Source organism: Podarcis bocagei (assembly GCF_964188305.1).
Source record: "Podarcis bocagei genome assembly, chromosome: 9".
NCBI lineage: Eukaryota > Metazoa > Chordata > Lepidosauria > Squamata > Lacertidae > Podarcis > Podarcis bocagei.
Genome location: NC_138134.1, coordinates 3,363,341 through 3,383,324, shown reverse-complemented (window position 1 = coordinate 3,383,324; position 19,984 = coordinate 3,363,341). Strand labels below are relative to the sequence as shown.

Genomic DNA, 19,984 nt, shown 5'->3' with positions numbered 1-19,984 from the left:
AAATCGTTCTTAAACTGGACTGTTCTTAAACCAAGGTACCACTGTACTAGGCAAACAATATGCAGAAAGGAATTAAACTGAATCACATTTGCCCACCAGATGGCAGTACATCATTAAAACAGTGTCCTATGGGACATAACGTGACAGGTGCAGAGAAAGGGCATTATTTAAGTTATTCCTCTGCCACGGTGCTAATTCCCCGATTCAGGGGAACTTTCCAAGATTTGGGCAACGGATGTGACTATTTGTTGTGCATGACCCACTTATTCCCCTTTTTTACAGGGATATCACTTTTCCAAGTTACAGGATGTGTGAGAAGCCTCACAAGAGGTGCACTGCTTCACTGTCACGAGTGGGATGGCGACACTGGCAGAACCAGCGCTCACCCCCCCCCAAGTGCAGGTTTCCCATGCACTGCATCGCAACACCTGAAGAATGCTTTAACCTCCTGCCATTTCAGATTGAGAATCCATCCACCGTTAAGCTCAACATAGCATCCAGATTAATGTTTTAAACTCTTCTCTATAATTTTCCTTCTCTCCCCCTCTCTGTGCTTACCTTTACTACAGGCAAATTCATCTGACAATCTTCCTCCTCCAATAAATAAGGAGTTGGGAGAATGAAGAGCTCATCTTGAAGGTCTTGGCAGACACCGCCAACCGGGAAAGCTTACCTTCAGCCCTTGCTATGGGGAAGGTGGTGAGAGTTTGCTCTTGATGGGCTTATACTCCCTCTGAAAAAGTGGGTACGCAGCTCGGTGGCATTTCTGGAGCCTTTGCTGTCGCTTGAGGCTCAGCTGGCCTTGGTGGCCTGGAGACCTTCCATCAGCTTTAGCTGGTGACTGAGCTGTGCCCCTATCTGGACAGAGATAGCCCAACTACTGTCTTCAATGCTCTGGTAATCTCTTTAGATTAAGGGATGCGGGTGGCACTGTGGTCTAAACCACTGAGCCTCTTGGACTTGCTGATCAAAAGGTTGGCGGTTCGAATCCCCGCAATGGGGTGAGCTCCCATTGCTCAGTCCCAGCTGCTGCCAACCTAGTAGTTCAAAAGCACGCCAAAAAGTGCAAGTAGATAAATAGGTACTGCTTCGGCGGGAAGGTAAACGGCATTTCCGTGCGCTGCTCTGGTTTGCCAGAAGCGGCTTAGTCCTACTGGCCACATGACCTGGAAAGCTGTCTGTGGACAAACGCCAGCACCCTCTGCCTGTAAAGCGAGATGAGCGCCGCAACCCGAGTCCTCTGCAACTGGATTTAACCAACAGGGGTCCTTTACCTTTTAATCTCTTATATTACTGCAATGCATTATATGTAAAGCTGCCTTTGAAGATGGTTCTGAAACTACAGCTGGTGCAGAATTCAGTGGCCAGCTGAATTTTGGTGTAGAGCAAGAAAAGAGAGACTGAAACTCAACGGTGCACAGATGATGAACATGTTATTGCAGAATTCAGCAGCCAGGCTGCTCCAGGGAAAGATGGTTTGAGCACATTACACTGATTCTGGTCTGACTGCACTGGCTGCCAGTTTCCAGTCCCAATTCAAAATACTGGTTTTGACCTATAAAGACTTAAATGGTTCAGGACCACAATACTTTTAAGGGTCACCTCTATCCAAATGAACAGACCCAGGCCTTGAGGTCCTCATTTGAGGTCCTTCTTCATTTGCCTACTCACTGAAGAACCAAGAGAGACTGTTTCACCACAGAGACACATGAATTCTTAAGAGGGTACCAGGCATGTATTAGTATCACTTGATTTACTAATACATCGCTTTACACACACACACACACACACACCAAAAACACAGCCACCCCCAATTTTATCCTTGATTTTAATTGCTAATATTGAACCAGTATATCTTATGCTTTATATACATATAGATGAAATGTTACTTCAGTTTCTGCCAATACATAGTACATTATCTTGATAATAACAACTTAAAAAAACAACAATGGAGGGAGAGGCTCCTGATTAGTCTCTTCAAGATATTACCAAATACTTGAGGTCTGAACAGAGTTACTGAAATGATAAGACCTGCTACAGATATGGAATATTCGGCCAAATTCAAGAATTCTTCGGCTGGCTTATATGATAGCACAAGGAAAGGAACTTGAAAACAATTTCTAACCAGCAGTGAAACAAGAGAAAGCTGAAGAAGCAGATAAGCTTCAGGTGTGTCTCAGTGAGTGAGATGAATATCTGGGTTTTTAATGAATGGAAAGCCTTAAAAAGCAGGCCTCCACCCCCCAAATCCCACAAGTGAAGTAGCTAGAAATCAGAGACAAGATGTGCATACAACTTTACAAAACTCCTTAGAAGACTTTGTTTCCCAATTACTACCTAACAGAATTTCTGTAAGCTATTCTGGTATCAAAGAATTCAGAAAAGGGTTTGCAAGAACATGATCAAAGGAGAAAACATCAGGATACTTGTTCAGAAGTTCCCTGATGCAACTACGCCCACCTAGAAGCACCAAACCACAGGGTCACAGAGGACACCAATTGTGTCTACATACAAAGCCTCTAGCTGATATTACAGGACAGTGACTACTGCCTATTGGCAGAACAAGAAGAAACCACTGTGAAACTTACAAATCTAGTGTTCGGTAATGAAGTGCATCTTGCTGCTAGAAGGTCAAGCAAAGCAGGTGCTTTAAAAGTTATTTCCAGCCAATAGAGTGAAGGGAGGGGGCTGCACAGCCACCAAAGTAGCTGGTGGGACAAAAGGACAGAGGAACTGCAAAATAAGGAGCTTTGTACAGGATGTGCAGCGCGGAAGAGACTCTGCCCAAGATAACTTCATGATCCACTAATATTTGCTGGGGAAGAGACTATCACAATATAACAAGGTAAATCACACTGGCCAAAAAGTACAATTTCAGAACCTGAAATTCATTTTTTGGAAGTCTGTGCAGAGACCCCTCTGCTGCTTTGGCCAATCTGGTGACAGCAGCCTGCCATTGGCAACAAACTATGCGTTAAGTGCCTAGACTTCTTTCACATTAACCAACACAATGAAAGTGCAGAAGTTCCACCAAACTTGAGTGAGAATCGGCACCGAGCTGCCTTGCCCAGAGAGAGGATTTCCAGAAGTCACCGAGCTCCTCCTCCTACCAATTGCCTAGCAGGCAGCTCTGCTCTTGTTCCCAGTAAGGATGGAAACAGGAGAACGTCTTGCCATCCTAGCGCCGTTTCCACACATTTCCAGTTTTAAAGACGCCAACTGTCTTTAGTGCTTTGGGGCGGGGAGGGGGAGAGTTGAGGGAATTGTGGGACCCTAACGGCAGGGCTGCACCGCAGACAGGTTTGCACAGAACCCCGTCATCCCTCCCCTACTACAGATTTGACGGGAGAAGGAACATTTGAGGAAGGATTAAATTAATTCCATCATAAAGATGCTACGACACAGCAGCCTGTCCCAGGTAAATCCAGGGTGGCTTCTTCAAGAATGGCTTTTGTTTTCCTTCTTGGTTGAAATGTACAAATTAGTGTCAGTTACACGGTTAGGGTGATTAGCAGTCAGCCTGCAAATCAACCTGCCCCAGCTAAGGTCACTGCTGCTGCTGTGGAAGCTGGGAGAAGAAAAGGAGAACTGAGCCTACCTAGAAAAGCCAAGTCTGTGCAATCTTCTCCCATTTCACACAGTGCCAGCTTAATTAATTCTCCCTCAAAGAGGCAGCCACTAAGCAGGCAGGTATGATTTATAGAAGCCAGTCAAGGCCCCCACTCTTCTGAAGTGACCACAGAGCACGCCTCTGCAGTTCTGTTGCATGAGAGGAAAACTGAACAAATCAATGCAAATGGGAAACATTAACAAAAAGAGGAAGATTGTCCAGAAGTCAAGTTTTGACTGAAGAGCCAAGGACATCAGCTCACTCCCCTGCCACTTCAGGCGCCTCGAGTCTCCGTCATTGGTCCATTCCTACGTCACCAACTCAGATTCTTTCAGAATTGGACCCAGTTGGGTGCCTGGGGCGATTGGCTGGGAACTGTACTGGGGAGAAGAAAGGAAGAGCAGTGTTAATGAGGAAAGTGGCAGCCTCTGGTGCTGGTTCAAGGGGCTGTTCTGGCCTCCAGGGCTCTGCCTCTCTCTCTCTCTCTCTCTCTCTCTCTCTCTCTCTCTCTCTCTCTCTCTCTTTCTCTCTCCTCTTCTGCCTCTCCCTCAGCAGCTGCTCCAATCCAAGGGGAATGGTTGGCAGAGGAGGAGGCAAAGTTGCATTCCTAGGTCCAGGCTGCTTTAGAATCATAGAATCATAGAATGATAGAGTTGGAAGAGACCACAAGGGCCATCGAGTCCAACCTCCTTCCAAGCAGGAAACACCATCAGAGCACTCCTGACATATGGTTGTCAAGCCTCTGCTTAAAGACCTCCAAAGAAGGAGACTCCGCCACACTCCTTGGCAGCAAATTCCACTGTCGAACAGCTCTTACTGTCAGGAAGTTCTTCCTAATGTTTAGGTGGAATCTTCTTTCTTAGAAAGAGGCATACGGTGGTATTCAATTGAGTTTTACTCCAAGTAGTCCCACTGAAATGAATGGACAGGGCTAAGGCCACAAATTTATATGGGTCTACTCTGAGTAAAACTTAGTTGAATGCATCCATTAAATTCCAACAAAAACCTGTAGCCCCCCTGTGCCCAAAGGGAGGAGGCTGGGTAGTCAGCTGACCTGGCTGTCTCTTAGTCTAGGAAGCAGCGCAACTGCCTTATTGTTTATTAAAGCTCTACAGTTTCTACTTAAGATTTTTTTAGAAGCTGGATTGCTTGTCAGTGTTTGTTAAATATATATCCAAGCAAGTAGATCTGGCTTTAACACTTCCAGAAGTGTCCTTCAGTTGCCTTGTAACCCATCTCTGGCATGTGCCCCTCTCATGATCTCCCTGTGCCAATGCCCCCCCCCCCCCGTTTTTGCAAGGGTTACCTGGACGCAGTGTTGAAGTCTCCCCAGAGGTCTGTGGTGGCTGGAACCACAGCAGGCGCAGGCACCTTTGAAACAGGAGGTGTTAAATCGAGGTCTAGCAGGATATCTGGGAGTCAAAAGAGGGAAATGCTTATTTATACAAGAACTTGCACAGGATTCCTATTGTGGTCTTTTTCCTAGCTCCTGATGAGGGCCATATATGGGAATGTAAATTGCCTCAATTCTCAGTAACCTGAGTGGAGAAAGAGCAATAACCACACACACACCCAACCCAACAACACTTTGGTTGGCAATTTGTTTGTTTGTTGGGGGGGGGGATCTAGCATTGCTATTATGAGGAAAAATATTGTCACTTCTTGGGGCAACATCTAAAAAGGCACACAGGAACAGTGCACCCCTGTGAAGGGGGACAACATCTGCTAGCAGCCAGACAAGGCTTTGCCTCTCATTTCCTGGTGCATGCAGAAGGTTTGCTTTTCTCCAGCTTTACATGATGATCCAACATCCCATACAGATCTTTCAAGGCAGGCATGAGGCCTCGGCCAAAGACTAGATCAAGTCTCTTGGCCCTCAGTAGCTGGTGATGATGTAAGGAGCAAGGTATTCAGAGAAAATGCAACTGCATCTATCTAGGAGCTGTAGCTCAGTGGCGTTGATTCTCAGGTGGGACTAGGAAAGACCCCTGCTTGGACCCAAGAAAAATCATTGTCAATCAGCAGAGACAATATTGAGCTACATAAACATTGGCATAAAGGGCCTTCCTATGCTCATATGATTAGCTCCAAACAGAAATCAGAGAGGACACTATGGAGTAGTGAAATTTCCATAAGGCGGCAGGAATTTGTAAGAGTCACACAATTAAAGGTAAAGGTACCCCTGCCCGTACGGGCCAGTCGTGTCCAACTCTAGGGTTGTGCGCCCATCTCACTTAAGAGGCCGGGGGCCAACGCTGTCCGAAGACACTTCCGGGTCACGTGGGCAGCGTGACGAAGCTGCAGCTGGCGAGCCAGCACCAGCGCAGCACACGGAAACGCCGTTTACCTTCCCGCTAGAAAGCGGTCCCTATTTATCTACTTGCACTTAAGGGGTGCTTTCGAACTGCTAGGTGGGCAGGAGCTGGGACCGAGCAACGGGAGCTCACCCCGCCACGGGGATTCGAACCGCCGACCATGCGATCGGCAAGTCCTAGGCGCTGAGGTTTTACCCACAGCGCCACCCGCGTCCCATGTCACACAATTACACACCTTTTTTAAAAAAAATCATTTACTACACTCTCAAAGCAGTTTACATCCTGGTTCCCGAGTAGCCTTCCATCCAAACAGCTTACAATATCTGCTTTGATTAAGACACAGTATTGCACTAAGTGCATTCAGACCATTCACTGGGTCTCCCCCCCCCCCCAAATATAAACCAGCATCTTTCTTCCACATCAGCTCTGTTGGATATGGCTTTTAAAAAGGACACTTTGTAGAAATGACTGCTCTCCACTCCAGAGACCCAGACCTACCCATATCCTAGATCTGTGACCCATGTTATTTGATAGCAATCTTGCATCTGCCACCGACTGTACACACAGCAGGGAGTTACAACGAATTCTGGCTTCTTGGAACGTGCATCTGTATGATATGGCCAGGAGAGGAAATGTGCTTGCTACATGCGCCTTTACAAATTTTGTGGCAGTTACCTGCTTTGCCCACATTGCTGGATTTCAGCACTGGCGGCGGTGTGACATGATTGGAAATAGCAGTTGAGGAAGGAGGTGGCACGGGAGGAGGTACAATTTTGCCCCCAGGAGGTGGTGGGAGCAGGCTTAGTCCCCCTGACCCAGCTGGACGTGGCTTGGCTGACCCACCTTTCTTCGTTGGCATGTTCTGTGAAGAGAGAGACAGCATCATGGCACACAACTCACACTAACCGCATCTTACCAGAGCACGTCAAGAAATAAGACCTATGAGATCCTCACCCCAATGTTCAATTTAATTGTCTGTCCTTCCTTAAACCCTAGGTCAAGCTTGGGACGGCTGTCAATTTCCTGGGACTCCTTGGAGATTTCCGTCTCTTGTTTCACCCACCTACATTGTGGAGTGGGGAACAAAGACAAACAAATTAACACAAGAGGAGGAAAGATTAATTGCAGAGATGAGGGGAAATGATTGCAAGGAAAAGCCCAACAAGGATTCTCTAGTAAGTACTCTGGCACTTTGGTTTCCTTCCCCATGAGTACTTGCCACTCCTTCAAATATGTTCCTATTTTACAGACATCTGCATCACATTTTCCCTCCAAAGAGTACAGGGATGGTTTACTTAAGTTTGCTTTGTTTAATCCACACAATCCTACTCTTGGGTTAAGCCCACTTTCAGGTCCAACATTCTAAGCTATACACTTTACAAGCTCTTCATGCTAAAGAAGCCAGCTAATCCTAACGACCTCAACCAATGCATTCGTCTGAATGGTGTCTGAATTTTTAATCAGGATACAAGAGTGCCAAGAGGCAAAGCAAAGTTCTGCTACTAGTATATTGTTGACAGATAATGAGGCGTCTGACTGAGCCTGCCCAGGGAAGGTGCTCCTGGAAGGACCAAGTAAAGTATCTTATTTCCTAAAGACTGTAGGGGCTGAGATCAGAAGGTCTGTATGAGAGAAGATGCTCCAGCAAATATAAAAGGGCCAAGTTATTCAGTGACCTGAACTGGGCCCTGCAGCACACCAGAAGCCATGGCAGGATCAGCAATAGTTTAGTTTAATATATTCCTGGGGACCCACCTCAAATGGGCAGCTAAATTTTATGCTACTGAAGATTCCACCAATCTTAAGGGGCAGTCTCAGTAGAGGATATTAGGCAATCTAAAAAGCAACAAGGCGGTAGAAAAAGGCACCATCAAATGTTCTACTGGTGCTCAGCAGGTTCGACACTTTCTGTTAGCTCCTTCTTAGCTTTGCTAGGTAAAAGTGTCCTTCTTGAAGTGTGACTCTCTACAGTACCCCAAGGCCAAGACTTCAACTCAGTAGCAGATCACATGCTTTAAATGTGACAACTGTATGCAAGTCTTGGCATCTCTGGTTAAAATGGAGGGCTGGAAAAGAGTCTCTCTGCCCTAAATCCTTGAAGGGGACTGTGCTGCAAGTCACAGTAGACCAGAATCTCTCAATCTTGGGTCCCGAGATATTGTTGGACTAAAATTCCCATCATTCCTAGCCAGTCAAGGATGATGATTGTCACTCAAGAACATCTGGGGAGCCAATGCTGAGAAACAATGCAGTAGACAATAAGAAACTGGATGGACCAGTCCTCGGGACTCAAATATTCAGTGGGAAAGAAGTTCCCAGAGAATCAAAGTCCCAGGGCACAGCGGAAAACTTACTTGAAGTGATCCTGCAAGGAAACATTGAAGTCAAACGCATCTCCCCGGTCTCCAAAGCCAATGCCAATGAAAGCACTTCGCCCTGACAAGGGAGGTGAAGAAACCAGTCAGCAGAAGGAATGAGGACAAAGGTTCAGACCACTCATCCTTACTACTAGACTGTCTTGGGAGAATCAGGCATGAGGGGGCACAGCAACGCATCACCAGCATCTGCAAATATATTTGAAGCTACAGACGGACTTCTGCTAAGTTGTCCTTTCATTGGGATCCCTTTTATCATGCCTCAATTTACAGCCTTAATATATTAAGCCAGAGACGTTCAACACAGACAAATTTGAGGGTTCTCCATGTAGCAAGGAATTAACATCTGTACAAATATCAGAGGGACACCTAGCTTGCCAGTACTACATGTGAGAAGAATCTAGAGGGTCTTAGTAGACCACAAGCATAATGCATCAAAAGTGTGATGGAGCAGCAAAAAAAGCTAATGCTATTCTAGGCTGTATCAACAGACGTATACTGTCCAGATCAAGGGAGGTAACAGTACCACTCTTTTCTGCCTTGGTCAGACCACAACTGGAATACTGTGTCCAGTTTTGGGCTCCACAATTTAAGAAGGATATTGACAAGCTAGAACGTTTGCAGAGGAGGGTGCCCAAGATGATTTGGGGTCTTATGAAGAATGGTTGAGGGAGCTGGGCATTGTAAGAGGAGACTGAGAGGCGATATGAGAGCCATCTTCAAATATCTAAATAATATCTAAATGGCTGTCACATGGAAGAGGCAGCATGCTTGTTTTCTCCTGCTCTGGAGGGAAGGACCTGAACCAATGGATTCAAGTTAAAAGAAAGGAGATTCCAACCAAACATCAGGAATAATTTTCTGATGGTAAGAGCTCTTTGACAGTGGAATGGACTCCCTCAGAAGATTGTGGACTCTCCTTCTTTGGAGGTTTTAAAGCAGAATTTGGGTGATCACCTGTTATGGATGCTTTAGCTGAGATTCCTGCATTGCAAGGTTTTGGACTAGATAACTCTCAGGGACTCTTCCAACTCTACAATTCTATGATTGTAAGAAGAGTCATTTTGGATCATGCTTCCTAGGTGGCAACAGAACAGAAGGGAGCCTTAGGCCTAGGTTTGTTGGGCCCTATACAGTAGCTCAGGACTTGCCAACCTGGTGCCCTCCAGATGCTATTGGAGCATAACTCCTATAAGCTCCAGCCAATGGTCAGGGTGATGTAGACCTGTTGTAGGAGGGCACCAGATTGTTGTGCTCCTACTCCCAAGAACCACTTCATCATTCAGCCACACCACTGTTCAATTAAGGAGTAATAAACCCTTAATTCTCTCACCATTCCCATCCTGAATCCGGATGACAAAGTACCGACTGGAATCAGTCACAGTCTCCACAGCAATGCCAGGATATTGATCTATTGGAGCCTGAGCAAAAAGCTCCCCTAAGGATATAGAAGAAGAGCACCACTTTCAAGACCCAAACAGATTTACCACTACAAGCAAACTAGAGACACTATATTCTTTGTTCAAAGGAACCAACTTATTCAGCATCAAACACCATGAAGCAGTCTTTATCATTTTCATAAAAATCAAAGAGTACAACACAGTAAATTGCTGCATTGTCAGTTACACAGTATCTGAAGACTTCCAAACATTTTGAGTTTGCTTTCAAATCATAATCTATCCAACACCAGTTACACTAGCTTTTACTGCTAAACCTTAGCTCACAAGATTAGATATTGCAAAGAAATTTTAATTCTGCTAAGTGTGTGCATTTCATTAAGCCCATTTACTAATAGTCTTCTAGTACCAGGGGTTCACCATTTCCTTGGTTAATAGACCGTATTTTTTCATGTATAACACGCCCCCATGTATAAGAGGACCGCTATTTTTGGGAGCCTAAAATGAGGAAATTAAAAAATTAAGTTGTTGAGCTATTTTTGGCAAATTGCAAAAACAGTTGTTGAGCTGAACTATTGAGCTGTATAAAACAACCCCCAATTTATCACTAAAATTTTTCAGAAAAAAAGGTCTTATACATGGGAAAATACGGTACTTCACTCCCAAAATAATTATGAAAATCAACACATGTAGATTTTGCTTAGGTCAGAGCTTTAATGCTTACAGTATCTCATTTTCAAGAAACAATTCCTGGCATGCCTGAACGGGTGCGGTACGTTGATGTTCATCAACAATTTGCACACAATAAAAAATGTTACATATTTGAGAAAAATGCTACATTCTCTGCCACCTTGAATTACAACATGGATTCTAATGCATCTTCCTCAACTCTGATTTAACATGAGTAATGAAGTGATAAAGGTAAAGGTAAAGGGACCCCTGACCATTAGGTCCAGTCGTGGCCGACTCTGGGGTTGCGGCGCTCATCTTGCTTTATTGGCCGAGGGAGCCGGCGTACAGCTTCCGGGTCATGTGGCCAGCATGACTAAGCCGCTTCTGGCGAACCAGAGCAGCGCACGGAAACGCTGTTTACCTTCCCGCCAGAGCGGGACCTATTTATCTACTTGCACTTTGAGGTGCTTTCGAACTGCTAGGTTGGCAGGAGCAGGGACCGAGCAACGGGAGCTCACCCCGTCGCGGGGATTCGAACCGCCGACCTTCTGATCGGCAGGCCCTAGGCTCAGTGGTTTAGACCACAACGCCAATTGTGCATAAAAACTGTGCCGAGATATGGATGTTAATGACTGATCTTGCTTTTGGGTGACAGTCAAGTAAGTTTTCCTCAGAGCAGACCAACTGAAATTAATAAACCCATCTTAGGCATGTGGATTCATGTTAATGGGTCCACTCTGAGTAAGACTGAGTTGACTATCACTTAGCCTGTAGCTGATCATCATCTCTGTTTGTTTCGCCTTACATCTGTTTTGGTTACAATTGTAATATGCCCAAGTGTGCACACTGCAACCATAACTAGCACAGCTAAGGATACAAAAGCCCCATGGATAATCTAAACTAACATACAACAGAGGGCGTTACACCACAGGGCAGGCGTGGAGAACCTTTGGCTCTCCAGGTGTTGCTGAACTACAATTCTCATCTGCCCTGGCTACTGGCCAGGCTAAGGCTTGCCAAGGCGGATGGATCTTGTAGGTCAGCATATTTGGAGGGGTCAAAGGTTCCCCAACACTGCCACAGAGGCTGGGGGGAAAAATACAACATAACAGAGTGATAAGCAGCAACAAAAATTTAGGGCAGAAAATTTTCATAAGACAAAGGTAACTCCTCCAAGGAGAAAGGAACATATTTTGATGAAAACACACTATCAGTAATATCGCCTTCCCGTATGTAATTCTGTCTAACGTACACATTGTTGCAAAGCAATCACCCCCCCCCCTCGAATAAACTTTAGCCAATGAATGCATTCCTATGTATACTTTACCCTGGTATATGCATTTTTGTACACATTACTTGGCTAGAAACCTGCTCTGCAAAATTTGGAGAAGTGCAATCAGCAACCACAGAGCCCTCATGTATTGACACACTTTTCCATAGATTTAGTATGTAGGCAAACCTCCCCACGCCAATCATGTGGCAAGTTGACCGTCTGTATTCCCCACAACATCTTTAAGAGCAGAACTAATCTGAAGCAACACCAAGTGAGGTGCTACATAAAAAACCATGCAGGGCAATATCACCTACAGGAGTGAAGACAAAGGAAAATGACGCTGAACTGGATATGTACACACTGACAGAAATTAAGCGGAGCAGTCTCATGACAGAGAAGTCTGAGAAGTATTTGAATCCACCCCAACCAGAACAAAGAACCTGGGCAACCACGACTTCAGGACTACATAATGCCCACCCTGTGATTTCCTCACCTGAAACTTTGTCCTCTAGTTTTATATATGCAACTTTGCCTTTAGAGGTAATGCGGAGGCGTCCTGTCCAGTCCGGCTGGTCCAGTTTCCAGTCCGAAGCCCTGCAGGGTAAACAAACAGGGAGATATTCGCTGAGAAGAAACCCCCGCCAGCCGCCCACGCCCTGTGGGCTTCCCCTGCTGATTTCACCACAATCCTGGGTCACGGCAGATTTAGCTTAACCTCCCTTGCGGCCAAGGGCACAAGGTGCTAACTCACAAGCAGCATCTTTATCTTTAGATGCTCCAGGACAGAATGCGGCCACAGAGTGTCCCACCTTGTTCCTTCACCATCAATGTTATCCACTCTGCTTCTCAGCCTGCTGCTGAACAGAATTCATAATTAGGATGAAAGCTATTATGATTGTTGTTATTGTTTTGAGGCTACTCTTATTTCAATAGGAACTAACTGCACCATCACCAACTCAACGTTTATACAGGAACTAAAAGCTACGTTTGCACAAAAGGAAAAGGAGACTGACCTTGCCTGCTTAAAGTGGAATGTAGACAAAAACAAAGAAGGGGAAGCACCTTGTGGAAAGATGATACTATCATAAGGACATAGGAAGAGCCAGCGTCACGTACTCACAGGGGCTGAACAGTTGCCCGTGCAAAGCCAGCAAGCGGGATTTGAGCCCAAGAGGAGTCCTCTCCGCTGCAGTGGTTTCCAGCAACTGGAACTCAGAATCATTGCTGCCTCCAACTGCTCCAACTGGCCAGGAGCCAGCGACAGCCCACTCCTTCGTCCTCTTTTAAAGCCACCCAAGCTAGTGGCAGTGACTGCCTTCTGTGGGAGCGAGTGCCATAGTTTAACTATGCACCATGTGAAGAAGTATCACAAGAAAGTGTTGCGAGTAACCTCAGATCCCCACTCAGCGGGCGACCTTGGGCCAGGCTACCATCTCTCTGGCTAATCCAACTCACTGATATTTATCTGTGGGACCACCATGACTCACATGAGCCCACACCTGCCGAGATCAAGGGTGGCCATGCAACACGTTCTATCTATAGAGAAAAGGTGGAGGTCATCCCGCATGGGGTCCTTCTGTATGGCGACATCAATTATGTGGAATTCCTGTAGGCTCACCCTTCTAGATCTAAGAGGTATTAAGAGCATATTGGCATGCTTAATGTTTTATTGGTATTTTGATCATGAGCTACTTGGGTTGGGCTGTACAGTTTAACAGTGAAGTGGTGGTGCTGTGGTCTAAACCACTGAGCCTCTTGGGCTTGCCGATCGGAGGGTTGGAGGTTTGAATCTGCTTTACAGTGATGAGCTCCCATTGCTCTGTCCCAGCTTCTGCCAACCTAGCAGTTCGAAAGCATACCAGTGCAAGTAGATAAATAGGTACTGCTGCGTCGGGAAGATAAATGGCATTTCTGTGCACTCTGGCTTCTGTCACAGTGTCGCGTTGCGCCAGAAGTGGTTTAGTCATGCTGGCCACATGACCCGGAAAGCTGTCTGTGGACAAACACCAGATCCTTCGGCCTGAAGCGAGATGAGCACCACATGCCATAGTCGCCTTTGAATAGATTTAACCACCCAGGGGTCCTTTACCTTTTACCTACCTACATTTTAACAGTATTTTTTCCACACAATGAGGTCAATATGCCCCAGAGACAAATCTACAGAGAATCCGAAGATGTTGCTGTTTTTATTTAAACTACCCCACCCATATGGCTGGGTTTCCCCAGCCACTCTGGGCTGCTCCCAACAGAATATTAAAAACACGATAAAATATCAAATATTTCAAACTTCCCTAAACATGTGAGACAGCGTGAAACAGTCTCTTCACATATACAACTGTGGCCTTCCCAGAAAGATTTCTCTGAATACACACTTTCAAACCACTTCCAGGAGTCTGTGACATCTGAAGAGGAACTGAGCCACCCACCAGACTCATCTTAAACAGTCAGTCCTCAAAAGCATTGAGAAAATGCTCAACTGCTGAGCTGACCTTTGAAAAGCTTTCAAATCTAACAAAGTTCTTCTGTAGGCAACAGCTTTCAAAAAAGAAACATCAGCTAGCATATTCTCCTGTGTGACCAGGGTGACCAGGCAGGATTCCTTATCATCTGGATGCTCAGGGTTTCCTGAGGAGGTTGTGAAATCGGCTCAGTAGGCAGTTCAGTGAATAAATGCAGACTTCAAAACTTTTACAAGCAATGGCCAAGGACATGTAGTAAACTTTTAGTGGAGCAAATCTCTTTGGTGAAGAAATGCAAAAGTTTCCAAGGAATCTGAAACCATGGGTGGATTTTCCTCGTGCCTGGGGGGCAGAGGGGGAGAACTTTTTGGAAATAGCGCAAATGTGCAGTTCTCACTTTCTGGTGAAAACTTTACTGATCACGAAAATGTATATAACCTGGCATTTAGAATTGGATATTTGATATATATCTGAGATTTAAAATCAGTAATGAATTTGTGTGTCCCCCCAAAAAAAATTTTTTTTCCAAATATATGTGTTAGAGATGGGATCCTAAAGTGTACCTGAGTTTTAGACCACTAGAAAGGCAGGGACTGTGGGTAGGGGCAGGGATGATGTTTGAAAGTGATACCAACAAAAATGTAATCAACTAAATAATGTTTTATTTTGAAGTGTGATCTAGTCATTGAAATGTTTTCATTGCTTTTCATTTAGTGGATATATATTATTTGTATTTTAACTTATTGAACACTGCTTTGGTAGGTTTTGACTGTGAAGCTGTTTATAAATCTGCAAATAAAATAAGTACTGGGGCTCAGAAGCAGAACACTGACCTCTCCAGTTTTGTGCAGAAAAAGAGTACTTTTTATTGAAAGAAAAGGCCCAGGAAATAAATGCACCTATAATGTAATTAAGAAGTAGCATAAGTAATTGTGAGCGAGCGCCATTGAAATAACTGGGAATTGCAAGTAAGAGTTAGTACAGAGTGGGTAACAGTACAGACAGTTAGCTATCCTGGCCCCAAATGTATTTACATCCTGGTCTGTATCAGTAAATGGCATATCCTTGAGAATACTACTAACATGACTCACTTTTATTTTCCCCCAATTACCCTGGAGGATTTACAGTTCCTGATTCTGAACTTCTACTATGGGATTCATTCCAGAGGCATTTCAGCCTTGAATTTGGAGAGATGCAGAGCCTAATGGAAGCCATGCTAATGGAAATCAATGACTCCTCTGATTGCTCTGTTCCTTGAACAAGTAACTGGGCTCCAAACCATTTTAAACTAACAGTGTGTGCCTACGCAGGGAGATGTCAGCAGAAAAACAAGTGTAATTGCTTAGCAGTTATCCACATTCCCTTCCTCCCTGCTCATCTAACCAGCGTGGTCAGCGCTGATGCACAATCTGGAAGATAATCCAGCTCCCTTTGTGACTGTTAGTGACGAGAGGAAAAGGGGGAGAGTGGATTTGTCACTAATGAGAACCGGGATAGGATGACTCAGAGAACACACGTACCGCAAAGGAACAGAGATGGGGGAAGGGGAAAGAGAAGGGAAGAGAGGATTACAGAAGAAAATGATGTTCCAGAAGGCAACCCCAGCAGAAATCCACCTGTGCAGCTAAACACTGAACAGTGGAGCAGCAAGTCTGAGGAAGCGACGCTCTCCATTTTAACATCCCCCTGGGAATGACACACAGAGAGACCCAGCAGATGTCACACAACTCCCTTTTGCGCTCCTACAAGGGGGAAAACGCAACCGAGGAAAGGTTGCCTGGCAGATGAAGGCTGGTCAGCAGAGGCTCCCAAATGAGGGGCAAACCAAGGGAAATCCATGCAGCAGAGCTTCTCCTGAACTGGGAAGAATTCAACCCCAGGGGTTCAGCTGCAAAGATCTACCACAGGCCTTTCAATTTGAAAACATTAACAACAATGTGTTTGTCTGCTTTTAATGTTTACTGATTTTATGGGTCTTTAAAAAATATAAATGCATTTATATAAATGCACACTATTTTAATGTCAGCCTCTCTGGTGTCATTAAAAGAATGAGTTAAGCGTCATTTAAAAGCAGGGCGTGTAAAGTGTGGAACGCGGCAGAGGAGCCGAGGAACAAAAAAAGGCCGCTACATCTCCACGGAAGGCGGAGGCGGAGTCCCAAGGACAGCAGGTGCAGGCGGGCAGCAATGGATCAGGACCGCCTTACGTAAGAGGCTCCCCCAGAAGTTGCACTGGGTCGCCATTTACTCCCTGCGTAAACGGACCCCTGCCACTTGGAGAAGTCTGCTGTGCGGTTGCTGCTCCTACTGTCATGGTTGCTATTAACGTAAAATGAGGAGGAAAATCAAAATGTGCTTTTTAAAAATAACATAAAAACCCTCAGATGAATTCCAGCCTCAGCCTCCCTGCAAGGTCTCGTCGTCGCCTCCTTCTTCCCACTGGGGGATAACTCTCTCTCTCTCTCTCTCTGCATGTCTCATATAGATAGAGAGGCGGACAGGTGCGCTGAAGGAATGCCGGCCACAGCAGCAGCAGCAGCAACAGCCCTGCGAGGGAGGCGCCTGACCCTCGGCTCCGCGGGGAAAGAGCCGCGGGTGAAGCCCGCCGCCCCCTCCCTCCCTCCCTCCCGGCCCCGCCCCGCCTCTCCTGCCTGTATCCCCGGTTCGAGGCCCTCGGCGGGATCCTGTAGACGCTGATCTCGGGCTTCACGCACAGCACCGACTCGTACTCCACCTCGGGCGCCGCCGCCGCCGCCGCCGCCGCCATCCTCGCCACTCTGGGACGCGGAGCCGGAGGGAGGGAGGGAGGGAGGGAGGGCGGCCGGCGCCGCCTTTGATTGGGGCAGCGGCGCGGGCGAGGGGACGCGGCCTATCACGTTCGCCGAAGCCCGGGCGGGCGCCATCTTAACCCCTGGCGCACTCTTACGCAACGAGGCCGGCCATATTGCGCAGTCACGACCCGCCGAGGGGCGCCATCTTGGATTTCGGGGCGGGGGGGGGGCCGAGGTTCGGCCGCCTGGCTGCGTAGACCTATCAAGGGGTAGAGTCGCCTAAGTCGCCAACTCCCGGGTTCTTTAAAGATCTTTTCCCCACCTCGGCGAGATGTTCCAGAATTGCGCCCATTCGGCAGACCGCCCCCTTCCAGCTCGGCTCGCGCTCAGCGCCACGTCGCCCGCTGCTTTATAGCTGCGCAGCACTTGATGGGAAGCGGAGCGCGGCCTCCCCCGCTCGGGCTGCCGCAATGGCTCCTTTTCCGCCAGACTCGCCGCTGTTTCCTGGCCCTGGCGCGCCTCAGGCGGGTGGGTCTTCGCTGCAAGCAGGGGGCTGAATTGCACCATTTACAAACCACGCAATATCGAGATAAGAAGCTGTATTGGCATTTTTAAAAAAGCTTTACAACTTTTAAAAAAAACCCCACACATTTTCCACCCAAATAAGCCTGGGTTCTGTTTGCTGCTGCCTTTTGCGTTGCGATTCAGTCACAAGTGTGTGCTTAAAATCCTGGGTATATGTATGTGCCTCGCTCGCTCTCTTTTTTATTTTTTTACAAGGGAGAGGGCGAAAGGAACCAAAAAGCTCTGCCTTCAGTCCCTTGTATGCGTTTCTCTATTTTCTTATCTCTGTGTCTTTCTGCTCGGCGGCGGTGATCAAGTTGGGCTGCTGAAGTCGCGCAGGGAGCCATCTTTCGCCCTGGCAGCCAAGTTTGGGCTCATAGAGATAAACAGCTTAGAACGAACTCCAATTGGGAAAGGCTGGACCACAGTTTTTTAAGTTTTCCCGAGACGAAACTGAGAGCTGCCCTTGGAAAATAATGAAGTTCAAGATTTTGGCCTGGCTGTGATTGTCCTCCCTGAGCCCCCCAACCTCTTACCTGCCACAAGCCCCTCAGTACACGAGGCGTGCCACTTGGGCAGTCTGGGGGATTTCTTTAAAAACGTTTAATTACATCACCATCATATTATTTCCACCCACCCCAATATAAAGCTAGCATTAGAAATCGGAAGGATTCCCTTTTCGTTGCTGCCGCCTGGATTTTCATCAGAAAAACCTCACTTCAGAAGGAACCTGAGAGTTTCTGCCTCTAACAGAGTATTATTGCTTCTATAAAAATATCAAACCAAAGTGGTGGTTTTGAGTTTCAGTCATTGGCAGGTGGAATTGGGCTTGTCTGTATCACTAAACTATTGCATAAAATACTGTGTATGCCTTTCATTTCCAGATAAGGGTAACTGCGTAGTGACCAACACCACATGTGTGAGCTTCTCTGCATATTATTTCGTGTTTTAGCTAATATCATTTGAACTCCTGTTAACATTCAGTTATGTGTGTGGAAACTGGCTCTATCTTACTCCAAAAATAACCAAGAAGTATGCCACAAATAGTTTAAATGCTATTTTTATTGTGTTTTAACAGATGTGACCAACATAACAGTTTTCTCTAGAAGTATAATTTAAGTGGGGAGGAAACCCCAGGGAATTTTTTACCCCCAACAGTTTTTCTTCTGTGGACAATCTGGACTCCCAAGTTTTTCCTGGGCGGCAGGGGGGGGGCACTTATTTGTTTGCAGGGGGGGTCTTCTGCCTATGATGACAATGGCAGCAGCAGTGAGCAGAATTTTGAGCCACCCGCTTGAATTTAACAGTTCTGAAATCTTAATTGTGCCAAGCCCATTCCCAACACACCTCTGTGTCCAGGGCAGGAGCAGCATAATTCAGATTGTGGTGAGTTCAAGATGATGGCCCACATCACTGATGAATCATCCATCCCCTTTCTGAGACAGGCAGCACCGATGGGTGAGCAGCCCTGCAGAACACAGCTGTGCACCCAGACTCTCGGTGTCACTCACTGTCTTAATTAAGTCACTCCCGACCTTTGCACATTGAGTCTAGGGGTGGCATCATTAAGATGGTGGTGCATGAGCACATGGGCTGGAGCTATACTTAGCACCACTACCAGGTTGCTCCCCACCCACCCAAGGCCTGCTTGACAGGCCAGCCAGGCTGGCAGCATCTCTTCAGTAGCAGCAGGGAACCTGCGTGGCCCTGCAGATGATGCTGGACTCCCAACTCCCAGCAGCCCTTGCCAGCATGGCCAGTGGTCAAGGAGTAGGGGAGTTGTAGCCCAACCCACAGGTTAGCCATCCCTGCATTCGGGACTGCAGATGCATGTTTTAGGATGCACACTTTCGTTGGGGGACCGGGGACAAGGTTGGCCAAGCCTGATGAGTCTTACTGCCCCTGCCATATGCACACAAATGCGTCCAAACTCCCTCTTCAGGGTTAAGACTGGCAACTTGGGTTTCTGTTTTGTTTCTTTAAATGGGAGTGGAAAGCAGACTGTGGTTATCTCCCAAGAGACCTCTCTGCATTTCGAAACTAAAGCAGAACTAAAGCTGCCTTTCATTAAGTCCATCATTACTGACCCTTCACATGGAGGAATACAGTGGTACCTCAGGTTACAGACGCTTCAGGTTACAGACTCTGCTAACCCAGACATAGTACCTCGGGTTAAGAACTTTGCTTCAGGATGAGAAGAGAAATCGCATGGTGGCAGTGGGAGGGCCCATTAGCTAAAGTGGCACATCAGGTTAAGAACGGACCTCCAGAACAAATTAAGTTCTTAACTCGAGGTACCACTGTACCTGATAAGCTTCCCTGAAACACAGTAGGGCAGTGTTTTTCAACCTTTTTTGGGCAAAGGCACACTTGTTCCATGGAAAAAAATCACGAGGCACACCACCATTAGAAAATGTTAAAAAAATTAACTCTGTGCCTATATTGACTATATATAAAGTAATTCTCTTGAATAGGAATCAAATAAACACAAATCAAATAAACACAAACACTTAACATCAGTGGTGGGATTCAAAAATTTTAGTAACCAG

At 46.4% G+C, this 19,984-nt stretch overlaps 1 protein-coding gene across 1 annotated transcript; it reads right to left on the bottom strand.

Moving 5' to 3' along the window:
* Nucleotides 1-1,811: 1,811 nt before the first annotated feature.
* On the bottom strand, nucleotides 1,812-16,910 carry NECAP1 (NECAP endocytosis associated 1). Its single transcript, XM_081207984.1, has 8 exons — nucleotides 16,752-16,910; nucleotides 12,136-12,236; nucleotides 9,634-9,738; nucleotides 8,280-8,361; nucleotides 6,880-6,988; nucleotides 6,601-6,787; nucleotides 4,917-5,022; nucleotides 1,812-3,990 (listed from the first exon to the last, which is right to left on the bottom strand). The coding sequence occupies exons 1-8, from the start codon at nucleotides 16,865-16,867 to the stop codon at nucleotides 3,942-3,944; spliced, it is 855 nt and encodes a 284-aa protein (XP_081064110.1). The 5' UTR covers nucleotides 16,868-16,910; the 3' UTR covers nucleotides 1,812-3,941.
* Nucleotides 16,911-19,984: the final 3,074 nt, after the last annotated feature.

Coding starts and splice junctions, on each gene's coding strand:
- NECAP1 (XM_081207984.1), bottom strand. CDS start 16,867: ATGGCGGCGGCGGCGGCGGCGGCGGCGCCCGAGGTGGAGTACGAGTCG. Junction 8,362..9,633: donor CCGGATTCAGGATGGGAATG/GTGAGAGAATTA, acceptor CTCCCTTGTCAG/GGCGAAGTGCTTTCATTGGC. Junction 6,788..6,879: donor CAATTAAATTGAACATTGGG/GTGAGGATCTCA, acceptor CTCTCTTCACAG/AACATGCCAACGAAGAAAGG.